The sequence below is a fragment of the Antechinus flavipes genome, chromosome 4, assembly GCF_016432865.1.
Source record: "Antechinus flavipes isolate AdamAnt ecotype Samford, QLD, Australia chromosome 4, AdamAnt_v2, whole genome shotgun sequence".
Classification (NCBI taxonomy): domain Eukaryota; kingdom Metazoa; phylum Chordata; class Mammalia; order Dasyuromorphia; family Dasyuridae; genus Antechinus; species Antechinus flavipes.
The window spans coordinates 464,813,119-464,834,219 of NC_067401.1; the positions used below are offsets into that span (position 1 = coordinate 464,813,119).

Here is a 21,101-nt window from a genome sequence, read left to right on the forward strand (position 1 = left end):
GGATTTGAATTTGGATGGAATCAAAAGGATTGAAATGATCGAGTATATTCAAAAGCTGCTTTGGCAGAAACAAAATTTAAGCAATTGCCATTCGTGGGCAACCCAAATCACAAACCTAAATCCAAGCCGCTATTTGTGATGGATTCGGAGTTGTCAAGGTCACCAAAAATGCCTTGGCACATGTCGCCTTCAGAGGAAGTGATGACGGACAGGGAAGCGTTCCCAAAATTTTCATTGATCTGGAGAGGAAGAGAAAGAGAAACATGTTAGAATGATATCACGGGAGAAATATCGATTGGCAAATAGCAAGCGACTTTTCTTATCTGAGAGAATGGAAGCTTCTGAGGACAAGGTACCAAGCTACAATGTCCGCAAATGACAATAAAATAATAATAAATTAAAATAATATAAACTATATTATAATTATAATATTATATATAATAAAATGTAAAAAATAATGAAATATCAGTGACCAATAGCCAACTGGCTGATGGTTTGATGTTTCCTTAAGATTCATCATGAAGGACAATGTCAGGAGCATGATAAACTATCAGTAACCAATGGCCAATTGGCTAATGGTTTGATGCTTTCTTGAGGCTCATCATGAAGGATAATATATTTTTCTGGTGTATATTTATATTTATATTTTGAAGTCCTTATAATTAGAAGTAATTGGGATTCCTTGGGAAAAGTGGTCTTAAAAGGCTTGCAAACAAACAGGAAAATTATGCATCTTCTAATAATAATGGTGGCAATAACAATAAGAAAAGGGGAGAAGGAAGGAATGAAAAGGAAAGAGACAGAAAGAGACTCACAGAGAGAAACAGAGACAAGAGACAGAGAAAAAGTGAGAGTATTTTTCAAGGATTGCAAAATGCTTTATATATCTTTTCTCATTTGATCTTCACAATGTCTTGCAAAATGAATGTTGTTATTACCCACTTGAATAAGTAAGGAGTCTCAGAATGAGAAGAGTAAGTGACTACCCCAGAGTCACATAGCTAGGAAATGTCTAAGGAGACATATGAACTCGGGTCTTCCAGTCCAAATCCGGCACTCCAGCCACTCACCCAAGCCTTTTCAGGAAGAATGTGCCATTTCTCCAATTCAGTCTAGGGCCTTATTTCCTCTCTCCTAATCAATTCTGGGACTAACTCATTATCTTCAGAGCCCGTACCGAATACCTGGGCCAATAGACTCACTATCCAACTGAATACCAATGCCATTTTCAATGAGGAAAGAAGAGATGGATGGAGGGTGTAAGTAGACTGTAGCCTCTTTTTTATAATAAAATGTCGCTCGGTGGAGGAACAGAGAATCCAAAATCCATGATAGGAAAGAAACGGACTCATGATTTAGACATAAAGTGATATTATAAGCAAATTAGAAGAACAAAGGATAATCTACCTCTCAGATCTGTGAAGAAGGAAGGAATTTATGGCCAGAGAAGAACAAGAGTACAATATGAAATGCAAAATGGGTAATTTTGATTATGTTAATCTAAAAAGTTTTTATACCTACAAAACTAATTCAGACAAGATTAGAAGAGAACCAGAAAACTGGGGGGGAAGGGGGAAGGGGGATTTATATTCAAAAGCTCTGATAAAGCCCTCATTTCTAAAATATGTAAAGCATGGACTCAAATTCATAAGAATACAAGCCATTCTCCAATTGATAAATGGTCAAAGAATATAAAGGGACAATTTTAAGATGAAGAAATTGAAACTATTTCTAGCCATATGAAAAAAATGCCCTAAATCACCACTGATCAGAGAAATACAAATGAAGACAACTCTGAGGTACTACCTCATATCTCTTATATTAGTTAAGATGACAGGAAATGATAATGACCAATGTTGGAGGGTTTGTGGGAAAAATGGGACACTAATACAATGTTGGTGGAATTGTGAACTGATCCAAACAGCAGTGTCGGCTGGCTCTGTATCCCAAAGAGATTATAAAAAAGGGAAAAGGACCTACAAGTCCAAAAAATGTTTGAAGCAGTCCTTTTTGTAGGGATGAGGACCTGGAAACTGAGTGCATGCCCATCAGTTGGGAAATGGCTGAATGAGTTATGGTATGTGGATGTTATGGGATATTATTGTTCTGTAAGAAATGATCAGGAGGAGGATTTCAGAAAGGCCTGGAGAGACTGACAGGAACTGATGCTGAGTGAAATGAGCAGGACCAGGAGATAATTACATACAACAACAATTATGTGATGATCAATTGTGATGGACTTGGCACTTTTCAACAATGAAATGATTCAGGCCAATTCCAATAGTCTTGTGATGGAGAGAGCCATCTGCATCCATAGAACTGTGGGGACTGAGTGTGGATCACAACATAGTATTTCATTTTTTTTGTTGTTGTTTGCTTTTTTTTTTCCTTCTCATTTTTTCCCTTTTTGATCTGATTTTGTTTGGGCAGCAAGATAATTATGAAAATATGCATAGAAGAATTGCCCATGTTTAAAATATAATGGATTACTTGCTGTCTAGAGGGGAAGGGATGGACAAAAAATGTGAAACACAAAGTTTTGTAAGAGTATATGTTGATATCTAACATATATAGGACTGCTTGCCATCTAGGGGAGCGGGTGGAGGGAGGAAGGGGAAAAATAGGAACAGAAGCGAGTACAAGGGATAATGTTGTAAAAAAATTACCCTGGCATGGATTCTGTCAATATAAAGTTAATATAAAATGAAATAAAATATTAAAAAAAAAGAGTATATGTTGAAAACTATCTTTGCACATAGTTTGAAAATAAAAAGCTATTATTTAAAATTAAAAAAATTTCCTGACAGTCTAGTACTTTCTGCCCCCAAAGCCAAGGTTTGAGAGAACAGAAGTAGAACCATTTCCCATCAGCATCATGAATGTGGGGGAAAGAATCTTACAGGCCAGAGACACCGAACATTAGAAGTGACCTCTGTGACTTTTGGCCAATTCCCTTTACTTCAGCTTCGTCATCTGAAAAATAAGAGGGGTTAGATGAGGCAGCCTGAAGTCCCTTTCCCACCTTATACTTAAGATTCTCTGACTGGCCAAGAGAAAAAGCCACTACTGGGAGGCCAGAAAAGAGTTTATTTTGTTCTAGAAGTGGGAGAAATTGAATGAGGAGCCAACATCTGACAGAGGGGATGAAGAGAGGAAAAGGAATATCTTGGAGTACAAGGAAACAATAACAGTTTTGCCAAATAAAATCACAGAAAAATGAGGTCAATTAGCGCCATAGAAACCGCCCTGAGGCAAAAGCAGCCTAAATCTCCATTAGTCTCCGTTCTCATCTTCTGCGATGACACTCTGGGAACAAAAGCCGGTCTAGGAAATGCAGTTGTAAGCCATCCATGCTGGGCGCTGCTGGTGGCTTAGCAAAAATAGCTAAATGTGCTGGAAGCCTTGTGGATTATGACAACATTAGAAGAAATCATGGTTCTAAAACCCCTAGCTAAGGAGCATCACATTTACACAAACAAATATTACCAAAAAAAAAAAAATCTCGGCAATTAAAAAAATCCACTTGGGTTTGCCATCTTGGGGAATGGAATACTAACCTGAAAGGGCCTGACGCAGAAGCTGGGGAGGGGAGGGAAGGAGGCCCTAACTAGCTTTCCAGATCTTTTCTTTCTAAGCAAACATCACACTCTCTGGAATATTGAGAAGGTCACAGGACTGAAGGATCAGAGATTAGCGGCAGCAGGAAGCGACAGAGGCTGTCTAGTCAATCACCCTCATTTTGAAAGAAATGGAAACTGAGTGTTGGCTGTGCCTTCACTGACAGCCCCAACACACTGCTCTTTAAGAAGGCTTTGGAACACTTCTGGCTCACTGCTGACATGTCTATACTCTTTCATCACTCAGAAAACCCTCTTCCTTCCAATTTCACTCCATTAAAATTGTCCATGTTATTGTTGCCATCATGGTACCTGGCCCAGGTCATTCTCCCTGTCTTCCACTAACCCTCACCCTAAATACATGCTGTTTGACATTCACACGGATGTTCCCTGAAGCAAATTAACCTCCTTCAGTCCTATTCCTTCAAATGACCTCAGCCATACCCAGGGGTCTCCCCAAAATATTCCCCTTCCACAATCCAAACTTTCCATCATTCTACGATTCCCTGTTCCTCATCCCTCCAAACCCCTTACACATTCTCCTTCACTCAGGATCTTCTCAGACACTGTCAACACATGACTTTGCTGCTTCTCCAATCTCTGCCCTAGAGTGAGCTGGCTCATCCACATCCCCTTCCACCCTCTGAGATCTATCAACACTCTTCTCCTGCCAAACCTCAGGCCTAGATTCTCCCCATTCTCCCCCTCCTAATGTTAACCAGGAGCTGCTGAACAGAGCTGAAGAAAATGACAAAACTGTAGTCATTGAAAATAATGTTTTCCAACTTCACCTGGACCTCACTGTAGCAAAACAATCATTTGGGAGTAGTTACAGATATGGAAACTGAGGTACTAAAGGGGCAAATGGCTTACTCAAGATTATATACTTGGGCCAGCTAGGTGGTTCAGTGGATAGAGCACCAACCCTGAAATCAGGAGGACCTGAGTTCAAATCTGATCTCAGACCCTTAACACTTCCTAGCTGTGTGACCCTGAGCAAGTCACTTAACCCCAACTGCCTCAGAAAAAAAGAAAAAATAAGATTATATAGTCTTTGGCCGGTTGGAAATCCCATACTCTGACTTCAAACTTAGTGCATCAGGAAATCCACAAGTATTTATGATTTGTATTTGTGCCATTCCCCTGCAAACAACACAGGGCTTGGCAAAGTGCAATCTCTGAATGAATGTTTTTGGTTCACAGATTTGTTTATTCAATCATTAAGTACCTATTATGTGCTAGACACTGGGCTAGATATAAAGGATCCAAAAAGACCCTCCCTGCCCCTATTCCTCTAGAGAGATGGCCTAGGTACATAGACAAAGCAATACAGGGTATTTACAGCGATAGGATGCAAGATACTAACAATGGGGGAAATCAGGAAAGTCCTCCAGAAAGAGGCAGCCCCCGAGATGAGCGTTGGAGGCTGTGACCATGAGCCAACCCCATGTGTGTCTGTCCTCAAATGACCGGTCCAGCCAATCTAATACAAAGAGACTCATCATCCCAGGGGCCTCGGGGGATGTTTTTCCCAACCAAGAAAACTCTCCAACACACCATCTGTCTGTCTGTGAAATCACCCGGGGCTCTTGGTCGGAGCCGGTGGAGGACGTGCCAAAACTGATGAAATTACAGTCCATCGAGGATACAGAATGAATCAAAGATCCCCTGGCTTCCATCTAACCATGTGTCATCTCCCATAAAGCATTAACTAATTCTTCGCAATGGGAAGACATCTCAAAAATGCCATAATCATCATTTAAAGTGAAAACTAGCAGAGAAATAGAGGTACTTTATAATTTACAGACGCCATGAAGGAGAGAGACCCCATGAAGGGAGAGGAAGGAGAGAAAGGGACGTGTTAGGATTTCTTACCATTGCTTCACTGTTGTATCTGTTCTGAGCTAGCTCTTGGGAAGTCGGGTGCACCATGGATCTCAGATCATGAGCTTCATAGGTCGCTGGATGACTTAGCCACTGGGTGCCAAAGTGAAAATCCTGGCCTGCAGAGAGAGGAAGATCCTTCTTGCCCAGTGATGAAGAATACAGATCCACGTTCTGAAAGATATCCTGGAAGTCATACACATCATCCACCAGCATCTCTCTCTCTTCTCCCATTTCCGGTGCTCGGGGCTTCAGGAAAGCGTGCATCTCCCACGCCTCTTGAGTACTGTTGATTTCTTTGGACTGTCCGTGGAATGTCCTTCCCAAGTCAAGGAAAGGCTCCTCCAAGTCTTCTTCACGAAGGAAGGAATCATCTCGGAATTCCTACGGACAAATGTGTGGAACATAAACTGAGGATCTCGAGGCTGTATTTTACATGAGCCCAATTTGGGAATTTAAAAATCACTGGCTGGCTCTTCCCCCAGCGAGGAGACCCTGTTTGCTTTCCCTCTAACCACCTGCCAGTGTTATGCATGTATCCCCTCTGTACAGCGTATCCTGCAAGGGCACCGCAAAGAAGTACGTCACATCAGCCAGCCTCACACAGTGTGTTCCTAGCTTACCTGCTTCCCAGGAGGGTCACCAGCACTAAAAATCAGCAGTGAGAAAAATTTGCCTCGGGCAAGGTGAGTGGGTTACTTACAAACCTCCTGTATACATTAACTACCTTATGGCCTCCAACATCCATCATTCTTGTTTTCATTAAATTATAAATGTCATAATAACCGTGATCCTGATTTAATTTAAAAATTAAACTTTTCAAAATTGTGATCAAGCTTTGGTCAGGACCAAATGGGTCCGATGCACCATGGGAATAGAACGCTAACATCAAACACCAGAGTTTTTTTTTAATATTTTGGTTAGTTTTTTTGGAACTTTTAAAAAATTATTTAATATAAGGGAAGAGGTTATCTTGGAGGGGACTGGAGAAGGGACAAAGCAATGTTGCATGACAACAGATAAAACCATTTAATTTAGCTTCTAGTGTACTAAGTACCTGAAAGATAAGTTGGGAATTCAATATGTTTTCAAAAAGGGAGGATTATCTCCCATCAAAATCATAGCTATAGCCCTATCCTTATTTTTCTGCATTGAGCAGTGTGCTCCAGAGGGATATAAATATGAAAGAGAACTAGCCCCTATCCTCAAGGATGTTATATTCTATGAGGCAGAGACAATAAGATATTAGCTAACCCTTATATAGGACTTACTGTGTGCCCTCAGGCACCATGCTCAGTGCTTTACAATTATTACCTGATTTGATCCTAATAACAACCCTGGGAGGTAAGTGTTATTATTATTATATCTCTTTTACAGATGAGGAAACTGAGGCAAATAGGTTAAATGACTTGTCCAGGATCACACAGTAAGGCTGGATTTGCTTGAAGGTCTTTCCTGACTCCAGGCATGGTGCCTCTAGCCATTGCTTTGCCTAGCTGCCACTAGACAGAAAAGTATAAGCAAAACATTTTAAATATACATGGTCCTGTTAAATAGGTAGGTTAAGCAGGAGGCTTCTAGTTGTTGGAGGGATCCATGGGACAATGATTTTTTTTAAACTATAGTAACTCTCAAAAACCATCCAAGAAGTAAGAGAGAAGATAGACCTTTGGCACATGGAAAGAATATGTTCACCAAGAAAATTACAAATCCTCAAAGTGTGCAAAACCCACATTTTAGATAGCTTTGCAGTGACCCGGACACATGGCTAATCTCTCTCTAACAGACTTTAAGCTGCCCGAGGACATTAAATGAGATACGCTTTCTAATATTTAACAGCGGCAGTAATGGGTTCAGAGAGAAAAGCTCTTGGTAACAGGTCCATGATGCTTTTCTCAAGCCCTGCCTCCACTCAGTAAAGAAATGGTTTCTGAAGATGAATTGCATTTTCTATTGTAAGTGTCATTAATATGAAAGTGCAGGGATAGGAGTTCAGAGAATTTTCTTCCTCTACCAATTCTTTTCTCGCCGACAGCTACATGGAATTGCAATGGAATAAATAAGGAACAAGGACAAATTCCCAAAAGCAACTGGCTTCATCAATGGATTAAGGAATCCAAATGATGCCATTTTAGAGCCGTTTTTCCTCAAATGAGCAGGGATAAAGGGTGGGTTTGTGGACTGCAAGAACATAGAATATTACCTAGACCAGCACTCTCATTTTATAGAGGAGAATAATGAGATCTGAAAAAAAGGGAGTTGTGATGGGACTATTGGTTCCAGGCAGGGAAGGATGTCAAGAATCATCAGTTTTAGGACCTTTATTTTAGAGTAGAAGAAACTGAAATCCAAAAAGGATAAGATTAGGGATGGACTTCAGAGAGCATCGAAGTCCAACTTTTCATTTTACAGGTAAGGAAATCCAACGCTCACAGAGAAGAAACAACTTGGTTGAATCTGGCCTTGAATCCTAGTATCCTGACTCCTAGGGCATTACTTCTACTGCCACGCTGCTTTCCTCAAAATTTTTATGGTAAGGTGATCTCTAATAGGATGATGAAAGGGGACTGTTTTGTTGAAGAGAGCTACAGTTTTGTAGCACAACAGCGAATAGCAAGAGCAGATGCAATGCAAAATAAGTTGACCATTTGGCAAGATGAGTATGTCTAGTTTCATGGGGAAATGGCCGTATGATCCTTCTCATCACTAACATGTATGACATGCTTCTTATCTAAGATCTCATCTGAACTATGAAAAACAAGATGATTTTATGGGGTTGCCTAGTTACAGAATTTCCTAAAAGGAAAGGCATATATCCCCTTTGTTTCATGTCTTCAGCATCCAATATAGTACCTGACATTTTTTTTTTCTTTTACCATACTTATGCTTTCAAGAGTATAGGCAACTCCCAGATAAAGAAAAAAAACCACATTATACCAATAATGCATTTCAACACTTTCTCTATAATTTAGTCTTAAAGAACTGGGAACAGGGAGAAGTTTGGAGATGTGCCCAAGAACAAACAGCTAATATGGGCGAGGGGCAAGACTTAAATCCAGATCTTCCTGGCCCTCTAACTACTATGCTACACAGCCTCTCATATGTAGTAGATAATTGGCACTTTAATACATGCTAGTTAACTGATTGAATCACCGCAGGATTCTGTTAAGAGGTAGTAAATCATTCTCGGTCAATTAAAACAGGACTCATTAAGCATACCACTTTGGAGCAAAGCTAAGGCAACCTAACAGGAAGTACTTCCATCTTCAAGAAAAAGGGTTAAGTTTTTAAGAAGGTGGCTTAATTCAGGACTTAATAGATCCCATTTCCAAAAAAAGGAGCAATCGATTTCCATCTATACAGGAATTGTGGGGAAACAACCAAATGAGATGAAACTTCTTCCTTTGTAAAACTGTCCAGAAGTAAACTGTCTATTGAAACAAGAAAACCTAGCTGTTCCCTACCGAGGGAGCTTCCAGGATCAGAGGGGAGTCCATTGCTTCCATGGGTCCTGAGTAATCAGGTGTTTCTTCAAAAGCAATTGGTTGTGAGATACAAGCATTTTCCTCATTACCTTCAACCTGGAAAGAAAGCAAGAAATGTGTGCGATTAAAAAAAAAAACCAAATAAAGGATGGTTTCAAACACTCTTGAGGTTGAATCTGAATTTTCCCAGTAAGCAAAGGTACTTGGGATTTCTCAATAATGAAGCCCTCTGTAATGTAAACACACAAGGAAGGAGAATTAATGTCCCAAACAGGAAATGTATTAGTTTTCAAAAATGATAGAACAAGGAGCTAACCTAAAAATTAATATTTGAAAGGATGCAAGGTTTCCACCTGAAACTGGAGAGCACCTCTCAAAAAAAAAAGATTCCAGAAATCACTTTGGAGATTTATTCTAGCTGATAAAAAGAAAGTCCGCAAATGTAGCAAAATAGAGACTTTTTTTTTTTTTTGTGGAAATAACTGGAGACAAAGCACATGCCCTTTGGAGAATGGATAAACATACCATGAAACAGGAGAGAAGTGATAAATGTGATGAATCAGAGAATCAGAAAGACTCCCATGAACTGGTGAAGAGTAAAGTAAGGAGAACAAGAAAACAAACAATATACACAATGATTACAATGATGCAAATGGACAGAAGCAAAAAACAATCAAAAGGGAATGTTAAAAAGTTACAAGCAAGTCTCAAAGAGGAAATATCAGAAGAACCTCAACCACACACACACAATTAGAAAGACTCCCATGAACTGGTGAAGAGTAAAGAAAAGAGAACCAGAAAACAAATAATATACACAATGATTACAATGTTGTAAATGGACAGAAGCACAAAACAATCAAAAGGGAATGTTAAAAAGTTACAAGGGAGTCTCAAAGAGGAAATATCAGAAGAACCTCAACCACACACACACAATTAGAAAGATTCCCATGAACTGGTGAAGAGTAAAGTAAGGAGAAAAAGAAAACAAATAATATACACAATGATTACAATGTTGTAAATGGACAGAAGCACAAAACAATCAAAAGGGAATGTTAAAAAGTTACAAGCAAGTCTCAAAGAGGAACTATCAGAAGAACCAACCACACACACTTTGTCATGGTAGGAGGCCACAAGGATGGAATACTACATATACTATCAAATATCTTTTCTACAGACTTTCATCAATTTTGCTGACTTTTTTTACTATTTTTTTTCTCATTAAAATAGTCCTTGTTATCTCTTTTTTTTTATGTTAAAATATTTTGAGAGGGGAAAAGGGGGAAAATACAAGGAAAAATTTAGGTAACATTAAAAACAAATGATTAATAATTTTTTAAATAGAATATGTTTATTCTGTCTTCTTATTTCATCACTTATACAATTCCAACCTTGATTTCCCCAATTCCACCACAATCAGAACAGCAGAATCTGAAACAGAGAAGGGTTTTCAAGTTCCAGTTTATCCTCCAACAAGAATCTACTCCAGAAGATATATATCAAGAGAGCATTCTGGTACTGCCTAAAGACCTTCAATGAGAAGCCATCACCTCCCATGGCAGGCCATTCCACCCTGGAGTTGCCCTCACTGTTAGGTCACTTTTGCTCGTATTAATGCTAAATCAGCTTTGCTGTGATCCACACCCCCTGCTTCTGCCTTCTAGGGTCAAACATAAAAAGCCAAACAAGTCCTTCACATGACTGCACCTTACCATCTCTGGTACATCTCTGCCCCCTGGCCCCTAACCACAGCAAATCTGCTTCCCAGGCTAAACATCCCCTATCGCTTTGGCTAAGCCTTCCATAGCATTATGCCAAGGTTTTTCTCCTCCCGGCCACCTACTTAATGACAGTGCCCTGTAACCAGGGGGTGACCCCAGGCAAGGACAAAAACACCATTACTGCCTTTTGCCTGGAAGCCAGGCTTCTCTTAAAGAAGCCCGGGGTCACACGAGCTTTTCTTGACCTCCTGTCTTGGAAGCAGCAAGATTGTTAGAGTAAGACATGGAATCCAGCAGACAATCCTGCCAGGGATATTTAATGGTGGGCTCCCAGGTCAATTATTTAACCTGCCTCCATGTAACTCCTTTGGGTGAGCTTTGGGAGCCTTAGTCTTGGGAGACAAAGAAAGGCCCTTTTCCAGCCCACACAATTGGCCTTCCACAGTCTCCCAGTCAGCTTCTTTCCCTGTTTCATGGAGGTATGTCTTGTCTCCTCACATAAATGCTGAGAGCCAAGGATTGAGGTCCGAGACCTTCAGTCATGTTTCTTTTGCAAAGTCTGCAAGCCTATGTACAAGGAAGCATTGGACAGACGTTCCTCATTAAATGCAGGAAATGGGAATCTTTAAAAGTATATATTTTTCAAATATAAAGATGCCAGAAAAGACCCACTGTAGGCCGGAGCCAAGAGGCATCTCACATCACAGCTTGTAAACAGCTAGCTGGGCCAATAGCACCGCGCCGGGAGGAGAGCTCCCTTAGCAGGAAAGAGTCACCACGCTGACCTCTCCCCCAGTTGCATCGTTGCCCTTGCAAGCTCATTGGCAGCCATGGCCTGAAAAAGGAACGCCTGGGGAGCTTCCACCCCACAACTGGCAAAGCCGTCAGCAAAAGACTTGGGGGCCCGTGGTTTGTGCATTCGCCCTTCTGCCAGAACCAGCGGGACATCATCTTGCCTGGCTCAGGCCAATTCCTGATCTTTGTTTTTCTTTAAAACAGTCTGGGAGTCCCCAGCCGGGCCTCCTCGCAGGAAGGAGAACACGAGTTCTAGAATTTCCCTGACATCCCCTGTCTTTACGTGTCCGGGAAGCTAGTAGGACAACAAAGAGACAGGGAGGTCTGCAGGCCACAAAGGGGTGCTCATCCCTCCGGAGTAAGAAAAAGCCTGCTTCGAAGAAAGCCTCGAGGTAGCTCAGATAGTAAGCATATTTTGATAGATTAGAACCTTTAGAGCTACATTCAATTAAACAAGCAATTATTAAGCAATTGCTCCATACAATCAAGCAGTCATTAAGCACCCACTGCATGCCAGGCTGTTGAAGGCACTATGTTGGATGTTGAGCGTTAAAATGAGTTAAATAGTCCTTGCACCCAATCAAGGAATGGTCCTTCCAGGAGATAGCATGAGCAAAGGCAGAGAGATGGGAAAGCTGAAGCCTTATTCAAGGAGAAGAGAATTATCCAGTCGGGCTTTAATATACTGTGGACAGCAAAGTATTTTATTGATCAACAAGTATTTACCAAGTATCTCCTGGGGAGCCAAGTGGTACAATGGACACTTAGAAAAAAGAAGACTTTGCGCAGATACTTATTGAGAAAAGTGTAAGCTTAGGCAAGTCATCTAACCTCTTTTTGCCTGTTTCCTCATCTGTAAAATGGAGATAATAATGGTCCCTACCTTGTAGAGTTGTTGTAAAGATCCAATGACTTAATATCGGTAAAGTGCTTTGTGAATTGTAAATGCTAGCTATTATTATCATTAACCAGACAAAAGGCAGAGGGTTATGTACTAGGGATAGATCACAAAAACAAAATGAGAAACAATCCTGTCACCTCAAGGAATAGCCATTATAAAGAGGAAGAAGCTGTGAAGTGACTAGAGGTCTAGACGAATTCCAGAAAAAAAAGCCATGTAATAATCTTAGGGAAGGGGATGAATATCAGCATCTGGGAAGATCAAGACAGCAAGCTGAACACACCCTAAGGAGTGCAAGCTATTAGTGTCCACTCAGTGCGGCCATGAACGAGAGGTCAATGGATTTGATCTTTATACTGCAGCCAAAAGTGAGACACTAACGGATTCTGAGCAGGGGGATGACATTACCAGAATTAAAGATACAAAAGATTCCAATAATATGAAAGATGAATTAGATGGAATGGAGAAGTTGGTGATTGGAGGCTGAAAAAACCTATCAGGAGGACTCAAAGATGCAACAGAAGACTAGTTCTTCCCACTTAGGTTCATTTGACTGAAGGTCAACCAATGAAAAGGTAAGGTTAGAAACTAAGATTTTTGATCTGATTTTTCTTGTGCTACATGATATTTGTAGAAATATAAATAGATGAATTGCACATTTAACATATATCAGATTACTTGTCATCTGGCGGAGGGAGTGGAGGGAAAAATTTAGAACATAAGGTTTTGCAAGGGAGAATGTTCAAAATTATCCATGTATATATTTTGAAAATAAAAAGTTTTAATTAAAAAATAAAGTATAAGATTATTTTAATTAATAAGATTAATTAGCAATTACCTCCACAGAATGAAGCCACACGCATTTACATAAATTTTATATAGTCTCAGGGCACCATCACAGGGGGCTAGAGGAACCTATCAACTGAGAGCTGCTCAGCGAGTTTCCTAATTTGGGAGATTGAGTAACAGAGCATAAGGGGAAGAAGGGAAGAAGTTCTTGACTTTAGGGTTGTAACTTGTTGACCTTGTTGCTTCAGGAGCAGCTGAAGATCAGGTTTCTTTTGGTTTTTCTTTAGTTAATTAATCCCAAAATACCATCTTGGTGGGGTAAGAGATCTCAAAGATAGTAGAGGCCCTTCACAAGGTATCAGGAAGCTTTTCCTGTTGTTGAATAAAACACAGATTGAGAGTATGTCTATTTACATAACCTGGTAATTACTGTTTTGGGGGAGAGAATATTTTCCCCAAATTCACAGAATATAGATTTTATGCATGTCCTCCACAGAGGTTATTGAAGTAATCCAAGGAGATGGTAAAGTAAAGGGCCTAATTCATTGTGGTCATGGCATCGAGAAGAGAGAATTAACCAATCAATCAACCATTATTATGCACCTACTGTGTGCCATGTACTGTGGTATACACCAGAATTCCCATCTGTGATGGATGTTTGACTTAGACTACCTATTTACAGTCTTATTTATTCCTCCCCCGTATTTACGGCAAAGTCTTCATCTTAAAGATAAGTTCAGACCAAAGAGAAACTATTTCTAAGCACCAGTTAGTGAATCCTGAGGAGAGCGAAGGAAAAAACCACTGTTGCCTATAGCCATTTAGAAATAGAAAACTTCCCTCTCGCCATTCATCTTCACACAGACACACATACACATACACACACACATACATACACACACACACACACACAGAGCAAGACATACAGAGTGATGGAGGTCCTCTAGGCAGTTGAAAATGAAGATCAATTCTATTAAAGACAGGTCACAGTCAGAGACAGAGATCTCACAGTTGATACCATGAATGAAAAAAAAAAAAATAGTCACATGAAGAATGTTGGGGCAAGGGAGAAGTGTTACAGATACTGACAGATGGGCCATGGAAGAAAATAATGGAAAGCACAAGAGTGAAAATTCAGGTTAAATGACAAGAATCTAATACTAAGACAGAAAAAAGGGGGAGAACAGAGAAGTAAAAGGAAAAACTGCAGATTGTGTCCAAAGGCAAGAAAGGGCTTTAGGAAAATGCCTTAGGGAAAATCTAAGAGTACTAAATATTGCAATAGCAAAGGAAGAAAAAACTGTTGGGGGGGGGATTGCTAGTTTTAGTCATGGGGAAGAAGGAAATAGAATAAGCTTTTATATAGTGCCTACTATGTGTCGGTCATAGTGCTAGATAGTACAGATATTAAGAAAAAAGATTTGTGGCAGAGCCAAGATGGCGGATTAAAGGTAAGAACACATCTGACCATTCCCCCAAACTGCTCCAAATTCCTTTAAATAATGACTCTAAACAAATGTTAGAGTGTCAGAACACCCAAAAGGACAAAGTAGAACATTTTCCAGCCAAAAGCAACTTAGAAGGTGAGTAGAAAAGGTCTGTGATACAAAGTGGGAGGTCAGCAGGGAGACCTGATGTAGACTGCACTAGGGCAGCCCCAGCCTCAGCGCCAGCATCAGCTCCAGAGCCAGTAAAGCATAACTTTGTTACTTTAGCACACCCGTTTTTACAGCTACAGTGGGATGAACTTCCAGGGCAGAAAAGAGTGCTTGTGGCTACATTCCTAAAAGGATTTCTGAAAATAGTTACACAAAATCTCTGAAACTTGGGAAATACACCCTCCACTCTGGAAACAGAGCCCTATTTTAACAAAGATTTAAAAGCAAAGTAATAGGCTAGGAAAAGGAGCAGATAACAAAAAAAGTTTCTGATTATAGAAAGTAATTATGGTGACAAGGAAGATCAAAACACACACTCAGAAAATAACAAAGTCAAAGCTCCTATATTCAAAGCCTCCAAAAAAAATTAAAATTTGTCTCAGACTACAGAAGAACTCAAAAGGGATTTTGAAAACTAAATAAGAGAGATAAAAAATTAGGAAAAGAATTGAGAGTGGTACAAAAGAAAATACGAAGAGCTAATGAGAAGACTGCTTGCAAAGGCAAAATTGGTTAAATGGGAAAGGGAGGTTCAAAAGCTTACTGAAGAAAATAATTCCCTAAAAATCAGAACTGAGCAAATGGAAGCTAGTGATTTTGTGAGACATCAAGACGTAATAAAGCAAAATAAAAAATAGGAAAAAAATGTGAGATATCTCACTGGAAAAACAACTGACTTGAAAATTAGATCCAGGAGAGATAATTTAAAAATTATTGGTCTATCTAATTGCCTAAATATTATCTTTCAAGAAATTATCAAGGAAAAGTGTTCTGTTATTCTAGAAGCAGAAGGTAAAATAGAAATTGAAAAAAATCCACCAATCATCTCCTGAAAGAGATCCCAAAATGAAAACTTCTAGGAATATTATAGCCAAATTCTGGAACTCCCAAGTCCAGGAGAAAATATTGCTAGCATCCAAAAACAAACAATTCAAGTATAGTGGAGCCATGGTCAGGATAACACAAGATTTAGCAGCTTCTACATGAAAGGATCAGTGGGCTTGGAATATGATATTCCAGACAGCAATGGAACTAGGATTATACCCAAGAATCACCTACCTAGCAAAATTGAGCATAATGCTTTAGAGGAAAAGATAATATTCAATGAAATGGAGGATTTTCAAGCATTCATCCTGAAAAGACCAAAGCTAAATAGAAAATCTAATTTTCAAATACAGGATTCAGGAAAAGAATGATAAAGTAATCAGGAAAATGATATCAAGAGGGACTTAACAGGGTTTATCTGTTTATATTCTTACCTGGGAAGATGACACTGATAACTCATCAGAACTTTCTCATTATTATGGCAGTTTAAAAGAGTATATATAGACAAAGGGCACAGATATGAGTTGACTCTGAAGGGATAATCTTTTTAAAATTTTGAAATTAATAAGTAAGAGAAAAATATACTGGGAGAAAGTAAAAGAGAGAAGTGGAATGATGTAAATTATCTGCCATAAAAAAAAAGGCAAGAAAAAGCTTTTACAGTAGAGGGGAAGAGGAGGAGAACAAAAGAGTGAACAAATCTCACCCTCACTGGCTCAGAGAGGAAATAATATAATCTCAATATGAGTATAAAAGTTTATCTTACCCTAGAGGAAAATAGGAGGGAAATGAGATACAGGAAGAGGGGAGGGTGATAAAAGAAAGGGCCTGTTAGGGGAGGGAGGCATCAGTAGCAAAATATATTTAAGGAGGGACAGGATACAATGATAGAGAGAATAGAATAAATGGAGGGAAATATAAGAGCTATGGCCCAATTGATAAATGATCAAAAGATTTGATCCATGCCCAAAGGGCATATCCTTTGACCTAGCAACTACTACTAGACAGGAATACCAAAAGAAAAAAAAATTTAAATACATAAAAAATATTTGTAGAACCTCTCTTCTCAGGGCAAAAAATTGGAAACTGAGGGGATATTCATCAATGGGGCAATGGCTGAATAAGAGACTATCATGGAATATTACTGTTCTATGGGAAATGATGAGCTGGATGCTCTCCGATAAAAATCTGGGAAGTCCTCCATGAATTCAAGTAAAGTAAAATGCACTATATACAAGGTAATAGCAATGTTCTGGAATGACCAGCTATGAATGATTTTGCTTTTCTCAGCAGGACAATGACCCATAACTACTCTGAAAGATTTATGATGAAAAATCCTATCCATACCCAGAGAAAGAACTGATTGTGTCTGAATACAGATTGAAGCATACTCTCTCTCTCCCTTTTTTTTAAACTTTATTTTTCTTGAAAGTTTTTTTTTTTTTATTAGGGTGGGAGATCTATGTTTTCTTTCACAACATGACTTTCATGGAAATGTTTTATATAACTTCACATGTGGTTTCTTAATGGGTGTGAGGGAGAGAATCTGGAAGTCCAAAGTTTTCAAAACAAATGTAAAAAACCTGTTAAATGTAATTGGTGAAAATATTAAATAAATAAATTTAAGAAAAAAATACTTTTATTCTAAAAAGCTCCCATTATATCAGTAGACTCAATACACATAAGTGCATACAAAAATAAATATATGGGAGGTTGAGAGGGGCAGGTAATAGTTGTTGAGGGAATTAGGAAAAGCTGTGAAGAAGTCATATTGCCCTGAGTAGAAGATACTCACTCCTTCAAGAAAATGCTGTTTCATTTGGTGTAAGCATCTTGCCAGGCATATAGCTATTGTTTGGTTATTTTTTTAGTCCTATCCAACTCTCCATGAGCCCATTTGGGTTTTTCTTGGAAAAGGTATTGGAGCTGATTATCATTTCCTTCTCCAGCTCATTTTACAGATGAGGAAACTGAGGCAAATAGAATTAAGTAATTTGACCAGGATCACACAACTAGTAAGGATCCAGTAAATGGATTTGAACATCTGATGATGAGTCTTCCTGATTCCAAACCTAATCCTCTGTCTACTGCGCTAACTAGATGACCCAGCATAAATTAACTACCACAAAATGCTTGTTGACAGAATGTGTTGAGTGGTGAGAAAGCAGGGGTATCAGATATAGACAATTTTTCCAAGATGTATATGACAGTAAGGGAGCAGAAAAATATGGAGTGAGAGCTAAGGTCAAGGCAAGAGTTTTTTTTTTTTTTTGTTGTTGTTGTTGTTGTTTTTAAATATTGGGAAGCATAAACACATTTATAATTAGATAGCAGGGAACTAGCAGAGAATAAAAGAAAAGAAAGTGAGAAAATTACTTCCAGCATCCTCAGTGTAGGAAGGAAAAAAAATATTAATAAGAATAATAACAACAACTAGTATTGAAGAATTCTAAGATTTGCAAAGGGCTTTACAAATCTTCTCTTTGTATTCTTAGCACAACCCTAGGAAGTGGGTGCTGTTGTTTGGCCCACTTTACATGAGGAAATGGAAACCAAAAGAGAATAACTGATATGTCCAAAGTTACCCAGTTATTGTCTAACTCTATAACCTTCTCTATACTGCACCCACTACTTAGCAGCCTTGAGATCTGAATGCATTATCACTGGATTAGTGATAGATGGGAAAGGGAGTCAAAAGGCAGAGAAGTTTTCATGTCAGAGGGTGGTCATACTGGTAAAGTAGTAGGCCAAGTCATCTGCTAAAAGCAATGGAATTAGGGATGAGCATAAAGGTAAGAAGAGAAATTAAAAAGATTTGGGGAGACTGGGTAAGTGGAGAAATAAAAAGATTTGGGGAGATCGCTGTGGAAGATGAAACTAGGGAAATGTTAAGAGAGGAGCCGAAAAATTATTGGACACCAGCAGGAGTGAGGAAAATGAACTATAGTTCTAAAAAGATCTATGGAAATCTTGGATGGATCTTAGCACATCCTGAATGAATATTCCTACTGGTCATACCCTTCCTCTGAAGTGGAGCCAGTGATCCTGATGGATAGATTGCCTAAAAAAACAGATAGTATGTGGATACAGAAATCAGCACCGGACTTGGGAGTCAGAAAGCCAAGGTTCAAGCCCTAGATGACATGTTTTGCTGGTGTGACACCACTGGCAAATCTCTAACTCCATGAACCTGGCAATAAAATCAGGGTAGATAAAACAACTGCAAGGAAAGAACTGTGTAATTCAGAAATCACTTAGTGGCGATGTGATAGTTATATTTGTTCACATATACAAGAGGTATCTCAGAGACCACTTCATGTGGCAAGCCAATGCTGCTCCTCCTCCCAGCTGTTCACTCTCTCCTCCCCAGGATGGGTATGCGATGATCACCATATTTGAGGACTGCTCCATGTGTCCTTTCTCTTACCTGGTGCATACAAATGCAGCCTCCATCTCTCACCTAATTGCTGCAGGCTCCCCCGAATCCAACACAAGAGCTCAACACATGAACACAGATCCATTGTCAAAAGAGGGTTAGGAGTTAGAGTTAAAACCCAATGAGGAGCTCAGTAATAAAGAAGACCCTTACTACCAAAGGCTTGCAGATGCCCAAGGTCACTCTGCCCGGCGGCAGAGACTTCAGCACTTCCACAGCTTCCGTGAGGGTGACATTCTCCAAGGAGCGATCATTGACAAAGACTAGGCGGTCTCCCGGCAATAACTCCCTACCCCGTTCAGCTTCACTATTGGTTACCAGAGAGCGGATCACAATCACAGTCCGGGTCGGGTCTAAAGGATCCTGAAAAGAGAGTCAGAGAAGAAAGATGTCACTTTGTCATCAATTCAAAACAAATAATTAATGAGCAATTGCCAAGTGCCAGGGCATACAAAGGCAAAAATAGAATTAGTTCTAGAAAGCGCTTCCATTCTACTAATGTTATTGTAAAGTACATACAAAGTCATATAAATCATTTAAACCTTTAATTGATATGTGCCAGAAGAAAGAAACATGGATGATGATGAGAATGTCCACAGCCTTTGGGAATTTTTCTATGACTTAAGACACAGCAATAAACAATAAAGATTTATTAAGGATCTGCTCTGCATCAGGAATTGTAAATACTAGGGACAAAAAAAAGGGCAAAACACATCCCCTGCCCTCAAGGAGTTTACAATTTAATGAGAGAGAAAATAAATATTTAATCAAATATATAGAAAGCAAGCTACCTATGGGATAAATAGAGAAAAAATTAGCAGAGGGAAGGCAAGCAAAATTTGAAGAAGGTTTCTTGGAGAAGGTAAGATTTGGGGATTAAGGGATGTCAAGGAAGCCAGTAGGTAAAAAAGAAGAAGAAAAAGAATATATATATAATAAGGGGCAGCCATAGAAAATTCTCTGTCTGGAGAGAAAGTGTCTTGTTTGTGGAAGAATGAGGAGACCATTGTCACTGGATTAAAGCACATGTGGTGAAGATTAAGGTGTAAGAAGATTGGAAAGGTTGGGAGGGGGAGATTGATGGCTCTCTGAGAGAGATAAGAGATGAGAAACATTACTATAGAAAAAAGAAAATGACACAATACCAGCTCTATATCAAACCCAATTTTACCAGGTCTTTCACTTGACCAGACTCTGATAAACTAGCTCATACTAAACACAAAGAAAAACCAGACACAGCTAATGCAAACTTCCCCGCTTTGAAAAAGATGCTACTTATGACCGAGTCAACAATCAGCCAGGGAGCAGCCCTGTCTGTCTTATTCTATCCCTTTTTGTTCAGATGACTTTATTACAAGGAAACTACATTGGAAGCTGGAAAGAATTAGTAACTCAACTAGTAACAAGTAACTCCAATGGTGCAATCAATCAAGTCTTAATGGAAATCTTCAACTATCTATAAGGGATCAATCTTTTCTATGTCATGGACCCCTTGGAAGGCAGACCAGGGAAGCCTTGGACTCCTGCTCAGATTATATTTTAAATTTAGAAAATAAAAAGACACATTCCAATGGAATCCATGCTGATATAGTAGTTCTGTGTCTGAATTACAGGGCTATTGGATTAGCAAACAGAATCTATGATGGGGGAAAGGTTAGGAAAAGGCGATAGAAAGGAAGTAGGGGATGGTTTAAAGCAATTGAGCAATCCTCAAAGGACTGAATCTCCTCTTTTTATGTGTTACTTTGTGATAAACCTCAGCATACAGGTTCAAAGCTCTGCAAAGGATGGAACCTTATCTAAAACCAATGGGTCACATGATGAAAAATACTATTCGCCTTCAGAAAGAGAACTGATGTACTCTGAGTGCAGACTGAGGCACATTTAAAAAAAAAATTTTTTTTGTTTTTGTTACATGTTTTCTTTTGCAACATGGTAAATATGGAAATATTTTGCATGACTTTACATCTATAATCAATAACCTTCTACTTGC

At 39.2% G+C, this 21,101-nt stretch overlaps 1 protein-coding gene across 1 annotated transcript in view; it reads right to left on the reverse strand.

The window, feature by feature from the left end:
- Positions 1–21,101, reverse strand: part of PATJ (PATJ crumbs cell polarity complex component) — a 325,629-nt gene that overhangs the window by 192,484 nt on the left and 112,044 nt on the right. The window contains exons 18-21 of the mRNA XM_051999546.1: positions 19,262–19,471; positions 8,966–9,082; positions 5,493–5,885; positions 116–239 (exon numbers count right to left, since the gene is read on the reverse strand). Coding sequence (XP_051855506.1) covers positions 116–239; positions 5,493–5,885; positions 8,966–9,082; positions 19,262–19,471 — 844 coding nt within the window. The remainder of the gene's footprint in view (positions 1–115; positions 240–5,492; positions 5,886–8,965; positions 9,083–19,261; positions 19,472–21,101) is intronic.